At 46.0% G+C, this 21,064-nt stretch overlaps 1 protein-coding gene across 4 annotated transcripts in view; it reads right to left on the bottom strand.

The window, feature by feature from the left end:
• Positions 1–21,064, bottom strand: part of SV2A (synaptic vesicle glycoprotein 2A) — a 620,870-nt gene that overhangs the window by 199,251 nt on the left and 400,555 nt on the right. For all 4 annotated transcript variants that reach the window (XM_069950896.1, XM_069950897.1, XM_069950898.1 and 1 more), the window contains one exon: positions 18,761–18,925. In XM_069950896.1, the coding sequence (XP_069806997.1) occupies positions 18,761–18,925 (165 nt within the window). The remainder of the gene's footprint in view (positions 1–18,760; positions 18,926–21,064) is intronic.

The following is a 21,064-nucleotide window of genomic DNA, read 5'->3' on the forward strand; positions in this document are numbered from 1 at the left end:
CTCCGTTGCCCCTAGCAACCAATCAGATTCCACCTTTCATTCCTCACAGACTCTTTGGAAAATGAAAGGTGAAATCTGATTGGTTGCTAGGGGCAACTGAGCCAGTTTCACTTTACACCATGTTTGATAAATCTCCCCCATAAGCTCAATGTCCATTGTGGGGAAACTATTTGAGGGGTAATAGTATTATAAGTGATAACCAGGTTTTTTTTTTTACTAAGGATAGAAGCTGTCAAACCAACCTAATATGTTTTTATGAAGAGGTGAGTAGAAGCCTGGATAGGGGGGTGGCTGTGGATGTAGTGTATCTGAATTTTGCAAAAGCGTTTGACACAGTCCCTCATAAACATCTGATGACTAAGTTAAGGTCTATGGGTTTAGAAAGTTTAGTCTGTAACTGGATTGAAAACTGGCTTAATAATCGTACCCAAAAAGTGGTTGTCAATGATTCCTACTCGAATGGTCCCTGGTAATAAGTGGTGTACCCCAAGGGTCAGTACTGGGCCCTCTTCCGTTTAACTTGTTTATTAATGATATTGAGGATGGGATTAAGAGCAATGTTTCTATCCTTGCAGATGACACCAAGCTTTGTAGTACAGTAACATCTATGGAAGATGTGCAGATGTTACAAGCTGACTTAGATACAGTGGGGAAGATTTATGAAAGGGTGTAAATATACAACTGGTGTAAAAAAGCCCACAGCAACCAATTACATCTCTGCTTTAAGCTCTAGTAAGATAAAAGAGGAGCTGTGATTGGTTGCTGTGGGCAGTTTACACCAGGTGTATATTCACACCCTTTCATAAATCTTCCCCATTGAGTGCTTTGGCGTCCACTTGGCAAATGAGGTTCATTGTGGATAAACGTAAAAGTTATGCACCTGGGTACTAATAACCCACATGCATCATATGTCCTAGGAAGAGTTACACTGGGAGAGTCACTGATAGAGAAGGATCTGAGTGTACTTGTTGATAGACTACAAAAAAGCACATAATGTCAGCTGCTTCTAAGGCCAGCAAAATATTGTCCTGCATTAACACAGGCATGGACTCTTGGGATATAATATTACTGCGTTAAAAAACCTTTCCAAGTAAAACCCCTTCAAAAGACAAGAGGGCACTGCCTCCGCCTGGAGAAAAAAAGGTTCAATCTCTGGAGGCGACAAGCCTTCTTCACCATGAGAACAGCGAATCTGTGGAACAGTCTACCCCAGGATCTGGTAACATCAAAAACAGTGGAGTGCTTCAAAATAGGCTTAGACAAGTTCTTAGAACAAAATAAAATGAATGCATATGTATAGAACCTACCCATCATCCTCCCCCCTTCCCTGTATCCATCCCCTCCTTGTATATCTCCCTTCCCTGCATCCATCCTCTCCTTGGTTGAACTTGATGAACATGTGTCTTTTTTTAACCGTATTAACTATGTAACAATGTAACCCTGATCGTGTCATGAAAAGATTCAATGGCATGCGGGCACACGATAGAGCCTACGGACCTACTGGCGTACCTGTACATCATAGGTCCTTAAGTGACAGACTCCTATGCCATACTGGTACATCATCGACCCTTAATGGGTAGTGCCAATACAGATGCCTCACTAGATGGGACAGGCCAAGAATGTATCCTAATTACCTAATTTGTGCAGAGGGAATGGAAGGGGTTGAATGCTTTATTGTACAGGGGTTGGAAGGGGTTTGATGGGGATTTTAATGTGTCGTTTTTTTCACATGTTTTATAGTTCAATACTGTATTTACAGTATTTGACTGTCCTGTAATCCGACTCTCCACTAAGCAGGAACACTGGGTTAACTTCACCCACACACATAAGTTAACTTCACACTGGCTTAACAATGGGTTAACGTCATCAACAGCACCGACACTCTGGGTTCATTTCACACTGCCTTAACACTGGGTTAACTTCACCCAGACACTGGGTTCATTTCACACTGCCTTAACACTAGAATAACTTCACCCACACACTGGGTTAAGTGAACACTGGCTTAACAATGGGTTAACTTCAGCTACAGCACCTACACATTGAGTTGAAAGGACACTGTGTTAACATCACCTACAGCACCCACACACTGTGTTAACAATGGGTTGACTTCACCTAATAGCACCCACTGACACCCACCCACAATGGACTGTCCTATTCTTGACTCTCCTCTACCTCTCTCCTATACCTCGCTCTCCCTTTTTAATAAAATCCCTTGCACCTGATCAGTGACTGTACTGTAATGAATTATGTTAACCCCTTTGTGCTGCAGCTAGTTTGGGCCTTAATGACCAGGCTAATTTTTCAAAATCTGACCTGTCTCACTTTATGCTCTCATAGCTCAGTGATGCTTTAACGTATGCTAGCGATTCTGAGATTGTTTTTTCGTGACATATGGCACTTTATGTTAGTGGCAAAATTTGGTCACTACTTTGTGTGTTTTTTTGTGAAAAACATCAAAATATCATGAAAAATTTAAAAAATTTGCATTTTATGAACTTTGAAATTTTCTGCTTCTAAAAAAAGAAAGTCGTAGCACATAAATTAGTTACTAAGTCACATTACCAATATGTCTTCTTTATTCTGGCATAATTTGGTAAACATATTTTACTTTTTTAGGGTGTTATGGGGCTTAGAAATTTATCAGCAAATTATCACATTTTCGTGAAACTGATTTTTTTAGGGACCAGTTCTTTTTTTAAATGGATTTAGAAGTCTGGTATCCTGAAAACCCCCATAAGTGACCCCATTTTGGAAACTACACACCTTAAAGAATTAATCTAGGGGTATAATGAGCATTTTAACCCTACAGGGGCTGGAGGAAAGTATTCACAATTAGGCAGTAAAAAAATTGAAAATTTCAATTTTCCAATAATATATACGTTTAGATTAAAGTTTCTCATTTTCAAAAGGAATATGAGACAAAAAGCACCCCAAAATTTGTAATGCAGGTTCTCTTGAGTACAACAGTACCCCATATGTGGGCGTAAACCACTGTATGGGCACACAGCAGGGCTCAGAAGGAAGGGAGCGCCAATTAGCTTTTCCAATGCAGATTTTGCTGAAGAAGTTTCTGAGCACCAGGTGCGTTTGTAGTGCCCCTGTAGTGTCAGCAGAGAGAAAACCCCCCATAAGTCACCCCATTTTGGAAAGTACACCCCTCAAAGAATTCATCTTGGTGTGTGGTGACCATTTTGACCCCACAGGTATTACAGGAAAGTATTCAAAAGAAGACAGTAAAAATGAAAAACTTGAATTCTTCCAATAATATGTTCGTTTAGTTTGAAATTTCTCAATTTCACGAGGAACAAGAGGAAAAAAATACCCCAAAATTTGTAACGCAGGTTCTCCTGAGTACAATGGTACCCCATATGTGGGCATAAACCACTGCATGGGCACACAGGAGGGCTCAGAAGGGAAGGAGCGCCAATTAGCTTTTTCAATGCAGATTTTGCTGCAGAAGTTTCCGAGCGCCAGGTGCGTTTGCAGAGCCCCTGTAGTGTCCGTAGAAGAGAACCCCCCCAAAAGTCACTCCATTTTGGAAAGTGCACCCCTCAAAGTATTCATCTTGGTGTGTGGTGACCATTTTGACCCCACAGGTATTAGAGGAAAGTATTCAAAAGTAGACAGTAAAAATGAAAAACTCAAATTTTTCCAATATTATGTTCTTTTAGTTTGAAATTTCTCAATTTCACGAGGAACAAGAGGAAAAAAGTACCACAAAATTTGTAACGCAGGTTCTCCTGAGTACAATGGTACCCCATATGTGGGCGTAAACCACTGCATGGGCACACAGGAGGGCTCAAAAGGGAAGGAGCGCCAATTAGCTTTTTCAATGCAGATTTTGCTGAAGAAGTTTCTGAGCGCCAGGTGCGTTTGCAGCGCCCCTGTAGTGCTAGCGGAGTAAAATCTCGCCATAAGTCACTCCATTTTGGAAAGTGCACCCCTCATAGAATTTATTTTGGGGTGTGGTGAGCATTTTGACCCCACAGGTATTTGAGGAAAGTATTCAAAAGTAGACAGTAAAAATGAAAAACTCGAATTTTTCCAATAATATGTTCCTTTAGTTTGAAATTTCTCAATTTCACGAGGAACAGGAGAGAAATGTCACCCCAATATATGTAAAGCAGGTTCTCCTGAGTAGAACGGTACCCCATATGTGGGCATAAACCACTGCATGGGCACACAGCCGGGCTCAGAAGGGAAGGAGCGCCAATTAGCATTTTCAGTGCAGATTTTTCTGAAGAAGTTTCTGAGCGCCAGGTGCGTTTGCTGAGCCCCTGTAGTGTCAGCAGAATAGATTCCCCCCAAAAGTCACCCCATTTTGGAAAATGCACCCCTCAAAGAATTCATCTTGGGGTGTGGTGAGCATTTTTACCCCACAGGTATTAGAGGAAAGTATTCAAAATTGGCCAGTAAAAATGAAAAACTCGAATTTTTCCAATAATATGTTGGTTTAGTTTGAAATTTCTCAATTTGACGAGGAACAGGAGAGAAAACGTACCCCAAAATCTGTAACGCAGGTTCTCCTGAGTACAACGGTACCCCATATGTGGGCATAAACCACTGTATGGGCACACAGCAGGGCTCAGAAGGGAAGGAGCGCCGATTTACAGGAGCAAAACCGCAGCTAGTAATGGTTATTAGAATAGCGCAGTTACTAAAATAAGATAAAAAAAATTAGATTACAGGTAATGTGGGGTGGTTACGGGCAACCAGGGGTGGTTATGGGCAACCTGAGGTGGTTACAGGTAATCTGGGGTGGTTACGGACAACATGGGGTGGTCACGGGCAACCTGCTGTGGTTACAGGCAACGCGGGGTGGTTACGGGCAATGTGTGGTGGTCACGGGCAACCTGCTGTGGTTACGGCAACGTGGGGTGGTTACAGGCAACGTGGGGTGGTTACAGGCAATGTGGGCTGGTTACAGGCAACGTGGGCTGGTTACAGGCAACGTGGGCTGGTAACGGGCAACGTGGGCTGGTTACGGGCAACCTGCTGTGCTTACAGACAATCTGGGATGGTTACGGGAAACGTGGGGTGGTTATGGGCAACCTGCAGTGCTTACAGACAATCTGGGGTGGATACGGGCAACGTGGGGTGGTTACGGGCAACCTGCAATGCTTACAGACAATCTGGGGTGGTTACAGGCAACGTTGGCTGGTTACGGGCAACCTGCAGTGCTTACAGACAATCTGAGGTGGATACGGGCAACGTGGGGTGGTTACGCGCAACCTGCAGTGCTTACTGACAATCTGGGGTGGTTACGGGCAACGTGGGGTGGTTACGGGCAATGTGGGGTGGTTACGGATAAACTGAAGTTCTTATAGGCAATCTGGGGTGGGTACCTGTAATCTGACATGGGCACCGCAATCTGGAGGGGGTCATTGGCAATTTGGGGTGGTCAGAGGCAAGGTGCGGTGGTCAGAGGCAAGGTGCGGTGGTCAGAGGCGACGTGCGGTGGTCAGAGGCGACGTGCGGTGGTCAGAGGCGACGTGCGGTGGTCAGAGGCATCGTGGCGTGGTCAGAGGCATCGTGGCGTGGTCAGAGGCAACGCGCAGTGGTTACGTGCAATCTGGGGGGGTTACATGTAATCTGGCATGATTACGGGGAACCTGGGGGGGTTATGTGCAACCTGGAAGGGTTACAGACAATCTGGGATTGTTACTGATAAACTGAAGTGCTTATAGGTAATCTGGGGTGGGTACATGTAATTTGGGGTGGTTACGGGCAATCTGGAGGGGGTCACTGGCAATTTGCGGTGGTTACGGGCAACGTGCGGTGGTTACGGGCAACGTGCGGTGGTTACGGGCAACGTGCGGTGGTTACGGGCAACGTGCGGTGGTTACGGACAACGTGCGGTGGTTACGGGCAACGTGCGGTGGTTACGGGCAACGTGCGGTGGTTACGGGCAACGTGCGGTGGTTACGGGTAATCTGGGGAGGGGTTAGGGGTAATTTGGGAGTAAACTGCAATTATTACTATAATAAAAAGTGTGTGTTTTATTTTTTTGTATGTTTGTCACTTTTTGTACTTTACATATTCATTTTCACTGTATTACTATGATTACTGTGATATTTTCTATCTCAGTAATCACAGTTCAGTGACAGAGACCAAATTGGTCTCTGTCACTTTAAATTTTCAGAGTTGGCTGGTTATGGAGCGCATGCGCACTTCATAACCAGCCAGGACGTCGAGGAGGAAGGAGCTCCGTCGATCCGGTGAGTATATGGGGAAGGGGGGGGTGACTGGGGGACGGGGGTGACAGGGGGGGTGGGGGGCGACTTGGGGGGTGGGGGGACATCACTTTTTATCCCCTGTCACCAATCATTCATGGTGACAGGGGATAAAAAGTGCCGGGAGCACATGGCACAAGCGATCAGCGGTATATAGTATATACCGCTGATCGCTTGTACCGGGACCCCACAGGGGGGTCCCCGATGACTGCCCCATGCTCTCCGCTACCTCCGGTGGCGGAGAGCATGGGGCTTTCATTCATTTTAACCTTTTAATCGCTGTGAACCGACGTTAGTCGGTTCACAGCGATAGCGGCGGCCATCTTGGAAATGATGGCCGCCGGGGGAGGGGGGTTAGTTATCGGGGCACTAGGGGGGGCTGATCTGAGGTCTGGGGGATACTTATTTCATCTCCCCCCGCCGTAGATTCACGGCGGGGGGAGATGAAAGGTGGCGGCAGCACCGGTAATCTCCATTACCGACGGTCGCCGCTATAACGTTAATAGCGGCGATCGTCGGTAAGGGGGGGGGCCGGGACGGACCTCACACACTGCCCCAACCCCTCAGCTACCTCCGGTAGCCGGGGGGATGGGGTGGGGGCCGTCCCGGCCCCGCAGCCTTATTCTCTGCCATCGCCGTAAAAAGCTGATGGCAGCAGAATAAGGACCATTAGTGACCGCCGTAGAAAGCCGTATCGGCGGTCACTAAGGGGTTAAAGCGTAACTGTCATGTTTTTTTTTTATTGCAGAAATCAGTAGTATAAGCGATTTTAAGAAACTCTGTAATAGGTTTCATCAGCCAAAAAAGCCTCCTTCTGTACTCAAGAAGCAATCTCCCAGCCTCCCCCCCCCCCCCCTGACTTCTTATCTGTGCATTATCAGGCAAACAAGTCTTCATTACAAAGAAGCCAGTGAAAACGGGTTCTGCTCTCTCCATTGTAAGCCTATGAAGGGGGGAGGGGCTGGGGGAGATGAGGGAGCAGGAAGAAGTGACATGAAGGTCAGCTGTTTGTAGATTGTCTGGGCACCTAAAACGCTAAATTCAGGTGTCAGAAAGGTCAGTGCTTATCTATGAACTTACTGAGAGAAGATTGCAGGGTGTTGTGCTGTGCAGGACTGCTCCGTGCTCAGTCACTCCTAACAGCCCCTCCCCTCTCCATAGCCACATAATGGACACAGAAATCCTGCTTCATCTGATGTGAGGGTGGAGGCTGGGAGATTGCTTTTTCCGTCCAGAAGAAATCTCTTTTAGTTCATAAAACCTATTACAAAATTTCTTAAAATCGCTTCTACTGTTGATATTTAATGTTTTCAGAAAAATTACCCTGAAATGACAGTTACGCTTTAAGCAATTTTTTAACAATTTGCTTTGCAAATGCACTAGGTTACCTCTGGTTCAGATATATTTTTACAAAATGGATGCTCTCCCCAGAATGTGACCAATTATTTACTCATTCTATTTGAGCCACTTAGGAGGAGGTCAAGTGTGACCTTGAAATGCTCTTGACAACCCCACATTTCAAACAAGTCATCTTCTATTGTCACCTAACAAGACTGTGTCCAGCAAAGCTGAGAGATAGACAGTGGGGCCCCGCTGCTTCAATTAATTTACATCGAGGCTGCTGACGTCACCTGCACTCAGTGCAGACAGTGCTGCCTTACCGGGACGCCGATCCGAACCCCCCGGACTGGTGAGCAGTACATGTGCACCAAGATATCTTAATATTTTTACAGTTGATGTAGAGACATCCAAACTTACGGCTCTTAGAAAGATCTTGCATATCTCAGTACAGCACTATACTACATCGGGCTGTGTTTGAAATATACAGCTACATCAAAGTCTGCATGGCTAGACTGTTTCAAGCTATCGTCACACAACTGCAGATACATATGTATCTGTCTGCTGTCATTTACAAGTAACTACTTACTAATAGCTACATTTGTTTGGCTAAGACTGTGAACATCTAGGAGGCAGCATATCGGGCTGCTTAAATATATGAATATACATTCCTAGCTCCAACCTTATGTTTTAGCTGTCGAGAGTCTATGAACTACTACCAAGTGGGATACCTTACATTGTGGTTTGCTTTTGTACTTGTACTTGTTTTATATATTACATTTCTTGCATTTTATGCCCTTTTAACACAGTTTTAGTGGACTTTGTCCAATTTGGTGTTACCGTATTATTAAATATTTATATGATTTATCTTCTCTGTTATTGAGGATAGAATATTAATTATACTTATACATACACAACTTCTGATTTTATTTTATTATAGTACACACATACACTGAACCTTGAGGTCTAGACCCATTTTTATGCCTATCCAGATATATTTTCGTCCCCCTTTACTTTTTATCAGACCTCATTCGGGGATTCCAAATTATGAACACACTTTCCATTGGAGCAAACACGACACATCGCTCACATCAATGCGGGCCATACTCCTCTTCCGCAAGAATCCTTTCTTACAGGAAATCAGTCTGTTCAACTATCAGGAGATGTGTTATCTTGCTTGTTGTTGTTGTTGCTCGGCTTGTTGCTACACTGTATTGACTCCTGACGAAGCTGCAATGTAGCGGCGATACGCGTGGGGTATTCCTTCTGCTACATGGGGATGTGTCATTGCTTATGGGTATGATCTTCACGACTAATAGGATTCACTTATCATAGCTTCTTATTGTGTTATTATGTTTCCCTTCCTCTAAGTCCCATGTCTGGGGGCCTTCATGGCCTATTACATTGTAGCAGTGCAGTTTAACCTTTATTCCCAGGTTCTGCAGTTCTTCTCCCCTCTTTGGGGATTTTAGATGTTTTTAACATTGTTTGTTTAGCTAGTGTTTAATAAAGTTTATTCTTTTTTTCATCTCATTTTTGGTGTGCGCTTGACTCAGTTACCCTAGTTTTCCTCTGTCCTTCTTTCTATAAATATTGCTGTATATCTAGGGTTGTTAGCTGCACCCAGTATGTTCTGATCAGTTGTTATTCATGTTTGGTGGTGCCCACCCTGCCTTCTCTATTTCCGAGATGTGTTATCTGACACTGGGTAATATGATGTGCTATTTAAACTGTTCATTTGCGCTAATACTGTTAACGTGAAAAAGGCCCCCTTTGATTTGGTGGGCGAAACACGTTGTGCTAATAAATTCTACCTACGGATTAACCACGTAACAGTGTGGTCTACTGAGCATCTGCGAGCACATCAAGCCGGGAATCCATGGTCCAGTAGTCCATTGTGGCTCATATACACTATCAGGAGATGTAATGGTCGTCCATTGGTTAATGATTATTGTTTTATTATGTTTTAGGGTGCTATTCCACAAAGCGATTTTTACGAAGATTAAGATCTCAAACGGCTGCTATGGCTAACGACCTAAAATTGTTAACCCAATTACATGGAACAATGATCGTTTCTTATGACTGTTCTTGCTGTCTTGCTAAACGACATCCGACATACTGAACGACATTTTAAAACACTGAACGACGTGCAAACGATTTGCAAATGATCAGTGATAAAAATAGGTCCAAGTTCTATCAAGTGACCAACAATTTCTTGTTGGTCGTTTAATCGTCTGTTATTACAAAAAATGATTATCAATCAATTATGAAAGATCTAACGATTTTTCAAAAGATAATCCTCCCTTTGATACTGTTGCCTACTAATTTCAGCTTTGTAATCTCTGATCGGAAGATCCTTATGGTATATATATATTTTATTTCATTGCCACATGCTGGTTTCATGCAAGTCACATGATCGGTGCTATCTGTGACATCACTATTGTGTACTTTCAGTTAGATCAATCTTTAGAGTGGCTACTAATTTTTACTTGTAAATTTCTTACATATGTCTTTTAAGAGACAATATGTGTAACTTTTAGTGATGAGCGAATACTAAAATGCTTGGGTGATCCTTACTCGAGGCGAGTATTTCCCAATACTCGAGTGCTCGTTTCGAGTGACGAATCCCATTGAAGTCAATGGGAGACTCGAGCAGGAGACTCAAATTCGGTAGAGAGAAGGTCGAGTGAAAACCTGTCAACCTCAGGAATTGATGGAAACACAACGGAAATGGACAGGAAACAGCAAAGGCAGCATGTATGCATGCCTCTGACGCTGCCTAATGGCACCATTATGCCTAATTCTGTGCAACATCCTGGTTAAAACAGAGGTAGGCATAGGAACCACCCAAAAACTCAGCCTGACACAGCATGGCAGTGAGAACACAGGGAACCATTAAAACAGAGGTAGCATATCATGAACCACCCAAAAATTCAGCCTGACACAGCATAGCGGTGAGGACAGAGTGAACAAGATAGAAGCGGTAGCCAGTCAGCCTTCCAAAAATTATACCAGACCTAGCATGGCAGTGAGCACACAGAGAACCATTAAAAGTGAGTGAGAAAGCAAGTGAGCCTCCCCAAAATTAGGCCAAACACTGCATGGCATTGAGCACACAGAGAACTCCCGGGATCAGCAGTAGCCAACATGGAGGCCAGGCAGGAGCAACAGTAACCAACATGGAGGCCAGGCAGGAGTAAAAGTAATCAACATGGAGGCCAGGCAGGAGCAACAGTAGTTAACATGAAGGCCAGGCAGGATCAGCTGTAGCGAACATAGAGGCAAGGGAAGGCACGCCAGTAGTCAGCAGTAGTCAACATGGATGCCCGTTAAGGCCCAGCAGTAGCCAACATGGAGGCAAGGGCAGGCACCACAGTAGTCAGCAGTAGTCAACATGGATGCCAGTAAAGGCCCAGCAGTAGTCAACATGGATGCCAGTTAAGGCCCAGCAGTAGCCAACATGGATGCCAGTTAAAGCCAAGCAGTTGCCAACATGGAGGCAAGGGCAGGCCCACCAGTAGTCAACATGGATGCCAGTTAAGGTCAAGCAGTGGCCAACATGGAGACAAGGGCAGGCACACCAGTAGTCAACATGGATGCCAGTAAAGGCCTAGCAGTAGCCAACATGGAGGCAAGGGCAGGCACAGCAGTAGTCAACATGGATGCCAGTAAAGGCCCAGCAGTAGTCTACATGGATGCCAGTTAAGGCCAAGCAGTAGCCAACATGGAGGCCAGGGCAGGCACACCAGTGGTCAACATGGATGCCAGTTAAGGCCAAGCAGTAGCCAACATGGAGGCAAGGGCAGGCACACCAGTAGTCAACATGGATGCCAGTTAAGGCCAAGCAGTGGCCAACATGGAGACAAGGGCAGGCACACCAGTAGTCAACATGGATGCCAGTTAAGGCCCAGCAGTAGCCAACATGGAGGCAAGGGCAGGCACAGCAGTAGTCAACATGGATGCCAGTAAAGGCCCAGCAGTAGTCTACATGGATGCCAGTTAAGGCCAAGCAGTAGCCAACATGGAGGCCAGGGCAGGCACACCAGTGGTCAACATGGATGCCAGTTAAGGCCAATCAGTAGCCAACATGGAGGCAAGGGCAGGCACACCAGTAGTCAACATGGATGCTAGTTAAGGCCAAGCAGTAGCCAACATTAAGGCAAGGGCAGGCACACCAGTAGTCAACATGGATGTCAGTTAAGGCCCAGCAGTAGCCAACATGGAGGCAAGGGCAGGCACACCAGTAGTCAACATGGATGTCCATTACTGTTCTGGTCAATCCTGCCTTAAAAACGGCTACAACATCGAAAAAAGGTCGAAGATACTGGTGAAAGAATGGCAGAGGACACCCGTAAGATAAGATGACATCCACAGATAATATGGTTCGAAATGGACAAGACAAGGAAGGTAAATTGAATTTGAGTATGAATTTGACTGTAGCAGTTAGGGTAACATTCCCTGCATCATGTGACTCCCCACTTCTCCCCCACCGTTATTTTGAGATTGAATTTGACTTTGAATTGGACTGTAGCAGTTGGGGTTATTTTAACTGGTTGACTTGCGGAAATGCGCACAGATGCGGTACACCTTTTGAGCAAGTCAGCCACATTGGGGTAAGTTTTAAGGAACCGCAGCAACATTAGGTTGAAGACGTGGGCCAGGCATGGTACATGTGTGAGGCTGCAGAGTTGCAGAGCCGCCACCAGGTTCCGACCCTTGTCACACGCAACCAAGCTCACTGCTAGTTACACACGAACCAGGGTGCTGACAGCTAACTGGCTAGGCCAGCTGTCAGTCACCATCAAGGTACACCTGATGCCTCTCGACCGGGGGTGGTGAGGCCCCGGCCACGGGTAGACCAAAAAAACAAAAATTACACAGTTGGCTGGTTGGCAGGGGCACAATCGGCGGGCCCTCGGCAACCAGTCCTGCTCCTCCGCAGACGTAGTGTGACGTCAGAGCATGGCAGTGAGGAGAACTATTAAAAGTAAGTGAGGAAGCAAGTAAACCTCCCAAAAATTAGGCCACACATAGCATGGCAGTGAGCACACAGAGAACCATTAAAAGTGAGTGAGGAAGCTAGTGAGCCTCCCAAAAATTAGGCCAGACACTGCATAGCATTGAGCACACAGAGAACCATTAAAAGTGAGTGAGGAGGCAAGTGAGCCCACCCAAATTTTGTGACGCAGGTTCTCCTGAGTACAATGGTACCCCATATGTGGGCGTAAACCACTGTATGGGCACACAGCGTGGCTCAGAAGGGAAGGAGCGCCTATTAGCATTTCCAGTTCAGATTTTGCTGAAGAAGTTTCTGAGCGCCAGGTGCGTTTGCAGAGCCCCTGTAGTGCCAGCAGAATTTTTCCAATAATGTTTGTTTAGTTTGAAATTTCTCAATTTCACGAGGAACAGGGGAGAAAACTCACCACAATATATGTAACGCAGGTTCTCCTGAGTAGAACGGTACCCCATATGTGGGCATAAACCACTGTGTGGGAACACAGCAGGGCTCAGAAGTGATGGAGCGCCAATTAGCATTTCCAGTTCAGATTTTGCTGAAGAAGTTTCTGAGCGCCAGGTGCGTTTGCAGTGCCCCTGTAGTGTCAGCAGAATAACCCCCCTCCAAAAGTCACACCATTTTGAAAAGTGCACCCCTCAAAAAATGCATCTTGGGATGTGGTGACCATTTTGACCCCAAAGGTATTAGAGGAAAGTATTCAAAAGAAGACAGTAAAAATGAAAAAATAGAATTTTTCCAATAACATGTTTGTTTAGTTTGAAATTTCTCAATTTCACGAGGAACAGGGGAGAAAACTCACCACAATATATGTAACGCAGGTTCTCCTGAGTAGAACGGTACCCCATATGTGGGCATAAACCACTGTGTGGGCAAACAGCGGGGCTCAGAAGTGATGGAGCGTCAATTAGCATTTCCAGTTCAGATTTTGCTGAAGAAGTTTCTGAGCGCCAGGTGCGTTTGCAGTGCCCCTGTAGTGTCAGCAGAATAACCCCCCTCCAAAAGTCACCCCATTTTGAAAAGTGAACCCCTCAAAAAATGCATCTTGGGATGTGGTGACCATTTTGACCCCAAAGGTATTAGAGGAAAGTATTCAAAAGAAGACAGTAAAAATGAAAAAATAGAATTTTTCCAATAACATGTTTGTTTAGTTTGAAATTTCTCAATTTCACGAGGAACAGGGGTAAAAACTCACCACAATATATGTAACGCAGGTTCTCCTGAGTAGAACGGTACCCCATACATGGGTATAAACCACTGTGTGGGCAAACAGCGGGCCTCAGAAGGAAGGAAGCGCCAATTAGCATTTTCAGTGCATGATTTTTCTGAAGAAGTTTCTGAGAGCCAGGTGCGTTTGCAGTGCCCCTGTAATGTCTACAGAATAGAACCCCCCTCAAAAGTCACCCCATTTTCGAAAGTACACCCCTTAAGGAATTCATCTTGGGGTGTGGTGAGCATTTTGACCTCACAGGTATTGGAGGAAAGTATTCAAAACTAGACTGTAAAAATGAAAAAAATTGAATTTTTCCAATTAAATAACATGTTTGTTTAGTTTAAAATTTCTCAATTTCACTAGGAACAGGGGAGAAAAAGCACCCCAAAATTTGTAACGGAGGTTCTCCTGAGTACAATGGTACCCCATATGTGGGCATAAACCACTGTATGGGCACACAGCAGGGCTCAGAATAGAAGGAGTGTCATTTTAGTTACAGGCAATATGTGGGTGTTTACTGGTTATCTGGGGTGGTAATGGACAATCTTGGGGTGTTTACTGACTATCTGAGGTGGCAACAGGCAATCTGGTGGGGTTATGGGCAATCTGGGGTGGTTACGAGCAGTCTGTGCCAATCTAGGGTGGTTACGGTCAATCTGGGGTGGTTACGGGCAATCTGGGGGTGTTTACTGGCTGTATGGGGTGGTTATGGGCAATCCTGGGATATTTACTGGCTATATGGGGGGTTATGGGCAATCTTGGGGTGTTTACTGGCTATCTGGGGTGGTGATGGGCAATCTGGGGGTGTTCACTGGCTATCTGGAGTTGCAACGGGCAATCTGGGGTGGTGACGGGAAATCTGGGGTGGTGACGGGCAATCTGGGGTGGTTGCGAGCAATCTGGGGTGGTTACAGGCAATTTGGGGTAGTAACAGGCAGTCTGTGGCAATCTGGGGTGGTTACGGGCAATCTGTGGTGGTTACGGGCTGTCTGGAATGGTTATAGGCTATCTGGGGGGGATACGGGCAATCAGGGGAGATAACGGGCAATCTAGGGAGATTACGGGCAATCTGGGGTAGTGACGGGCAATCTGGGGTAGTGACGGGCAATCTGGGGTCGTGACGGGCAATCTGGGGTCGTGACGGGCAATCTGGGGTCGTGACGGGCAATCTAGGCTGTGACGGGCAATCTGGGGTGGTTATGGGCTGTCTGGGGTGGTTATGGGCTGTCTGGGATGGTTATAGGCTGTCTGGGATGGTTATGGGCAATCTAGGGAGATTACGGGCAATCTGGGGTGGATACGGGCAATCTGGGGAGATTACGGACAATCTGGGGAGATTACAGGCAATCTAGGGTGGTTACAGGCAATCTGGGGTGGTGACGGGCAATCTGGGGTGGTTACAGGTAATCTGGGGTAGTTACAAGTAATCCGGGGTGGTTACAAGTAATCCAGGGTGGTTACGAGTAATCCAGGGCACTTGACTTTGGTTACGGTCAATCTGGGGTGGTTACGGGCAATCTGGGGTGGTTATGGGCAATCTGGGGTGGTTACGAGCAGTCTGTGCCAATCTAGGGTGGTTACGGTCAATCTGGGGGTGTTTACTGGCTGTATAGGGTGGTTTGGGGCAATCTTGGGATATTTACTGGCTATATGGGGGGGCTATGGGCAATCTTGGGGTGTTTACTGGCTATCTGGGGTGGTGATGGGCAATCTGGGGGTGTTCACTGGCTATCTGGGGTTGCAACGGGCAATCTGAGGTGGCAACAGGCAATATGGTGGGGTTATGGGCAATCTGGGGTGGTTACGAGCAGTCTGTGCCAATCTAGGGTGGTTACGGTCAATCTGGGGAGGTTACGGGCAATCTGGGGGTGTTTACTGGCTGTATGGGGTGGTTATGGGCAATCTTGGGATAATTACTGGCTATATGGGGGGTTATGGGCAATCTTGGGGTGTTTACTGGCTATCTGGGGTGGTGATGGGCAATCTGGGGGTGTTCACTGGCTATCTGGGGTTGCAACGGGCAATCTGGGGTGGTGACGGGCAATCTGGGGTGGTGACGGGCAATCTGGGGTGGTGACGGGCAATCTGGGGTGGTGACGGGCAATCTGGGCTGGTGACGGGCAATCTGGGGTGGTGACGGGCAATCTGGGGTGGTTGCGAGCAATCTGGGGTGGTTACAGGCAATTTGGGGTAGTAACAGGCAGTCTGTGGCAATCTGGGGTGGTTACGGGCAATCTGGGGTGGTTACGGGCTGTCTGGAATGGTTATAGGCTATCTGGGGGGGATACGGGCAATCAGGGGAGATTACGGGCAATCTAGGGAGATTACGGGCAATCTGGGGTAGTGACGAGCAATCTGGGGTAGTGACGGGCAATCTGGGGTAGTGACGGGCAATCTGGGGTCGTGACGGGCAATCTGGGGTCGTGACGGGCAATCTAGGCTGTGACGGGCAATCTGCGGTGGTTACGGGCTGTCTGGAATGGTTATAGGCTATCTGGGGGGGGATACGGGCAATCAGGGGAGATTACGGGCAATCTAGGGAGATTACGGGCAATCTGGGGTAGTGACGGGCAATCTGGGGTAGTGACGGGCAATCTGGGGTCATGACGGGCAATCTAGGCTGTGACGGGCAATCTGGGGTGGTTATGCGCTGTCTGGGGTGGTTATGGGCTTTCTGGGGTGGTTATGTGCTGTCTGGGATGGTTATAGGCTGTCTGGGATGGTTATAGGCAATCTAGGGAGATTACGGGCAATCTGGGGTGGATACGGGCAATCTGGGAAGATTACGGACAATCTGGAGAGATTACAGGCAATCTGGGGTGGTTACAGGCAATCTGGGGTGGTTACGGGTAATCTGGGGTGGTTACGGGTAATCTGGGGTGGTTACGGGTAATCCGGGGTGGTTACAAGTAATCCAGGGTGGTTACGAGTTATCCAGGGCACTTGACTTTGGTGACAGGCGTAAAAAAGTGCCGGCACCATTTGGAACAAGCGATCAGTGGTATATAGTATATACCGCTGATCACTTGTACTGGGACCACACCAGGTGGTCACCGATAATTGCCCCATGCTCTTTGCCACCTCCGGTGGTGAAGAGAATGAAGCTTTGATCATTTTTAGGAATCCATCACTGTGAACAGTCTGTTCACAGAGATGGCGGCGGCCATCTTGGATCAGATGGCCGCCCTGGGAGGGAAGGGTCAGTGACCAGGTCACTAGGGTTAATTCTGGACACAGGGGGGGACATGTTCTCATCTCCTCTTACTGTGGATTCACGGTGAGAAGAGATGAAAGCGTTCAGCTGCACTGGCAATGTCTGTTACCGGTGGCCGCCGTTATACTGATAATAACGGCGATCGCTGGTGAGAGGACTTGCCGAGACTGACCCCACACTCTGCCCCAACCCATCAGCGACCTCCGGTAGCTGAGAGGAGGGGGCTGCGGGCATTACCAACGCCGCTGCACTATTCTGCACCATCGCCATAAAGAGCTGATGGCAGCAGAATAGAGTCCATTAGTGATCGCCATAAAAATCCGTATCGGCGGTCACTAATAACATAATACATGTATTCTCTGGGTCACTACGGTTACGGCGATACCACATTTGTATAGGTTTTTTTAAACTATTATCACTTTGGCGCAATAGAAACTATCTTCCTAGCAAAAACCCACAAAAACTGTCGGCGCATTGCAAGATCCATAGCGTTCTTATCTTTTGCGCGAAAGAGCTGGTTTTGGGCTTATTTTTTGCGGGAAGATCTGTAGTTTCTATTGATACCAAGTTTTATATGTATATGACTTTTTGATCTCTTTTATGATGTATTTTCTAAAGTGGATTGATAAAATACAGCTATTCTGGTACTATTTTTATTTTATTTTTTTACAGCGTGTGTCGTGCTATATAATTGATATAGTTTTATAGATTGGGTCGTTACGGATGTAACGATACCAAATATGTATAGGATTTGTGTTTTTGATCACTTTTATGTCACGTTTTATTGGGTATAGGGAATGTAATGCATCTTTATTATGGTGGGGGGCTGGGGGGGCTGTGTTGTGTTTGGTGCACATTTTTTTTCACTTTTTTTTACTTTTACACTAGTGTACATTACTGTACACTAGTGTAAAATACTTAGATCACTGATACAATACATTGCAGTACCTGATGTACTGCAATGTATTGTATCATGCCTCATGCTGACAGGCAATAGCCACGGCCACCCCTGTCAGCATGAGGCATCTCCATGGTGACCCCGGGGACCTTCATTAGGACCCCGGGATCACCATGGAGACATCGGAGGACCGGACGGCGCCGCGGGACATTGCGATCACGTAAGTGACCCACGGCGCCGTCCGGGATTCACCAGGACCCGTTAGATGCCGCTGTCACGGAGAATCCTCCGCTCTGGGCAATTACAGGAGGGTGTCAGCGGTCACACTGACCGCTGATCACCCGCTCTGCAGCCGCCGGGCGGCTATTCGTTCCGATGCGTACGCCGTTAAAAGGTGTATACATCGGAATAAAGCCCATTAGTGACCGCCGTGAAAAGGCAGCATGGTGGTCACTAAGGGGTTAAATTGTCATTTTCCGATTTTTGACACTGCTACAACAACATGGTTTAACTAATTCACCGTTCTGAAATAGTCCCAGTATTGTAGCTACTGTAGTTTTGGCCGTTTTAATGAAATTTGTATAGATTTAATTCGTTAATCTTAAAATTCTTAAAGCTCATTAAACGATTTTTCCGACTGCTACGCTCATCTCTCTGAAATGCGTTGTCTGAGACTACAAAAACCTTATGCACATTTGAATTGACTGATACTTATGACCCTGTAGCATCTTATGTGCTCCTTTTGGATCTTTGCATCAATGCTGCAGATCCATAGCACACACTAGATTAACTGCCAACAATTGAGACATACATATAGTCCATATATGACAGGAATATTGTATCCTCTTACTTGTCATTTTGGTATTCGCCATTTTTGTGGACTTGGTTTTCAAGAGTAAAGTTGAAATTGAAGCTGATCACTCTCTCGTTGGAGAAATATTTGGTGCGTGAGGCATAGTCGATGTTCTGAAGATGTTTAATCATGTCTGGAAACCAAACCGTCAGTCCATAGTAGCTGAGGAAAAAAATCAGAAGCATTAATTAATAATTTACACTGTACATATGTTTTGTATTCAACTTTGGACAACCCCTGCTCATATTGTAGGTCACTATTCCAGGTGGCTTTGGGCAGTAGGAGATGTTTCTTGGCTATGGACCACCCAGTACTTTCTGTCAATGAATAGTAATTGGTGCTGTCACTTGAGAGCACTAGTGACATACTGATAATTTCCCACTAGGGACCAAATGTTGGAGAGGGAAATAAAAAGTGTAATTTATCTAAACTCCAAAAATGATAAATAAATAAAAATTTCATTGAATTAAAAAAATTGAGTATTTTCAGTGGATGAGTTAAAAAAGTGTGGACATTTAATAAAGTTTAATTACTCGTAGGTTAACTGGGGAATGCATTGATGTTTTTCAACAAATCCAAGATGCAAACCAAGATTGCTTGGCAGTTACTCCAAGGTAGATTTATTTAAACAGAGTCATTTTGGGGAAGGTCTGGGTATTTATATTGGCCTATCCAAGCTCGAGTACCAATTGGGACCAATACAAAGTATGAATCTGAAAAGTAACTTTTCTACAGTACACATACAGTGTACAAGGGTACGGTGGCATAGTGTGGATTTGCAGCACCCGGTGCAAGGCAAAGTTTTGCACCCCATGACCTGCAAAGTAAGAGAGTTGCAATCATACTTGTAATTAAGTTCCCTTTCCTGATCCGCATGCAGTCGCTCAGGCCGCTGGAAGTTTGGGCAACTATGAATATGATCACTCTGGGTCATTTCTGTTAACAAGTTCTATTCTGATTCAATAGCAGTCGTGCACAGAGCTCACCTGGTGTGGTTGCATGCATTGTTACCCGAACTTTACAGTGACAGGTGCGAACGCAAACAGATTGGGTGAGGAGGGATAAAGACAGATGCACATTAACCAAACCACCATCACCAACAATTAAGTAGATTAATATTCTTATCTGAATTTAATACAAAGTTGATCACTGGTAGTCAGACTACCAGGACCCCCACCAATCCCGAGAACAGGGACACATTTGCCCTGTAATGAGTGGAGCACTTAGCGTGGCTGCCCAGGGATTGGTGGGGGTCCAAACAATCTGCTTGTTATCCCCTATCCATGGGACAACAAGCTCAATGTGCCCCCAGTAGGTAGTTACCCCCCACCCCATAAAGTAGATGCCCTCAGTAGATAAACCAAACCTCCAACTAAATACATTATCTTAGACCCCCCCCCCCTGTTTCCCCCTAGTATGTAGTTAAACCCCCAAAGAAATAGTTGCCGCATGTACTTAACACCCTCCCCCAGAATGCTTTTAGTGTTGTAGTTATCGCCCTCTCCAAAAGGATGCCCCTAGTTGGTAGTCGTTAAACCCCTCCATGATGCCCCTAGTACTGTGCTTAACATCCAAATACCCATCCCATTGGCTGAGTCCTCTTCAGTCAACTGCAGTGTGTCGAGCAAAGCATAGACACTAAACATGCGTCGGGTGAGTTAGTGGGGGTGTAGCAGACACATGCATTAGTACGAGTCTGCTCATTCTGTGGAATAAGTTTTATATATAATGGGAGGGATATGTATTGTGGACTTTGCTAGAGAGATGAGTGAGTAGTGAAATATTCGACTTTCGAGCATTTGAATCAAGTAGTCACCGAGATTCGACTATTCGAACGAATATTCAATCCCATTATAAAAATGGAATGGAAAAAAATTTGCGGCACTTAGAAATCCAAATTCGACCACTTGGAGGTCACCAAGTCCCCCATGAAACCTTCCTAAACGATGCCAACACCTCTGGAATGCCACTGGGACCTTAGGGGTGGGCATGCCTGGGTGCACCCAACACCCCAAAATCGCAGTATAATGCCACTCTCCACAGTTGTGAAGAAAAAATATTTGCGAGCGGTTTGTGAACGTTTACGACAATGTTCACACATTTCCTTCGTATTTCTTGTGTAGCGTTACATACATGATTCCAATGTGTGTCTGTAGAGTGCCATGTTATTCGCGAGTATCACGCGTCATGCTGTACGAATGTTACTGGAACAGTATGTATGACGTGCCTTTTTCTGGGCTACTGGAACAGTATATATCAGGTGCCCTTAGTGGCCTACTGGAGCAATATGTATTACGTGCC

This window comes from Dendropsophus ebraccatus, chromosome 13 (assembly GCF_027789765.1).
Source record: "Dendropsophus ebraccatus isolate aDenEbr1 chromosome 13, aDenEbr1.pat, whole genome shotgun sequence".
Classification (NCBI taxonomy): Eukaryota; Metazoa; Chordata; class Amphibia; order Anura; family Hylidae; genus Dendropsophus; species Dendropsophus ebraccatus.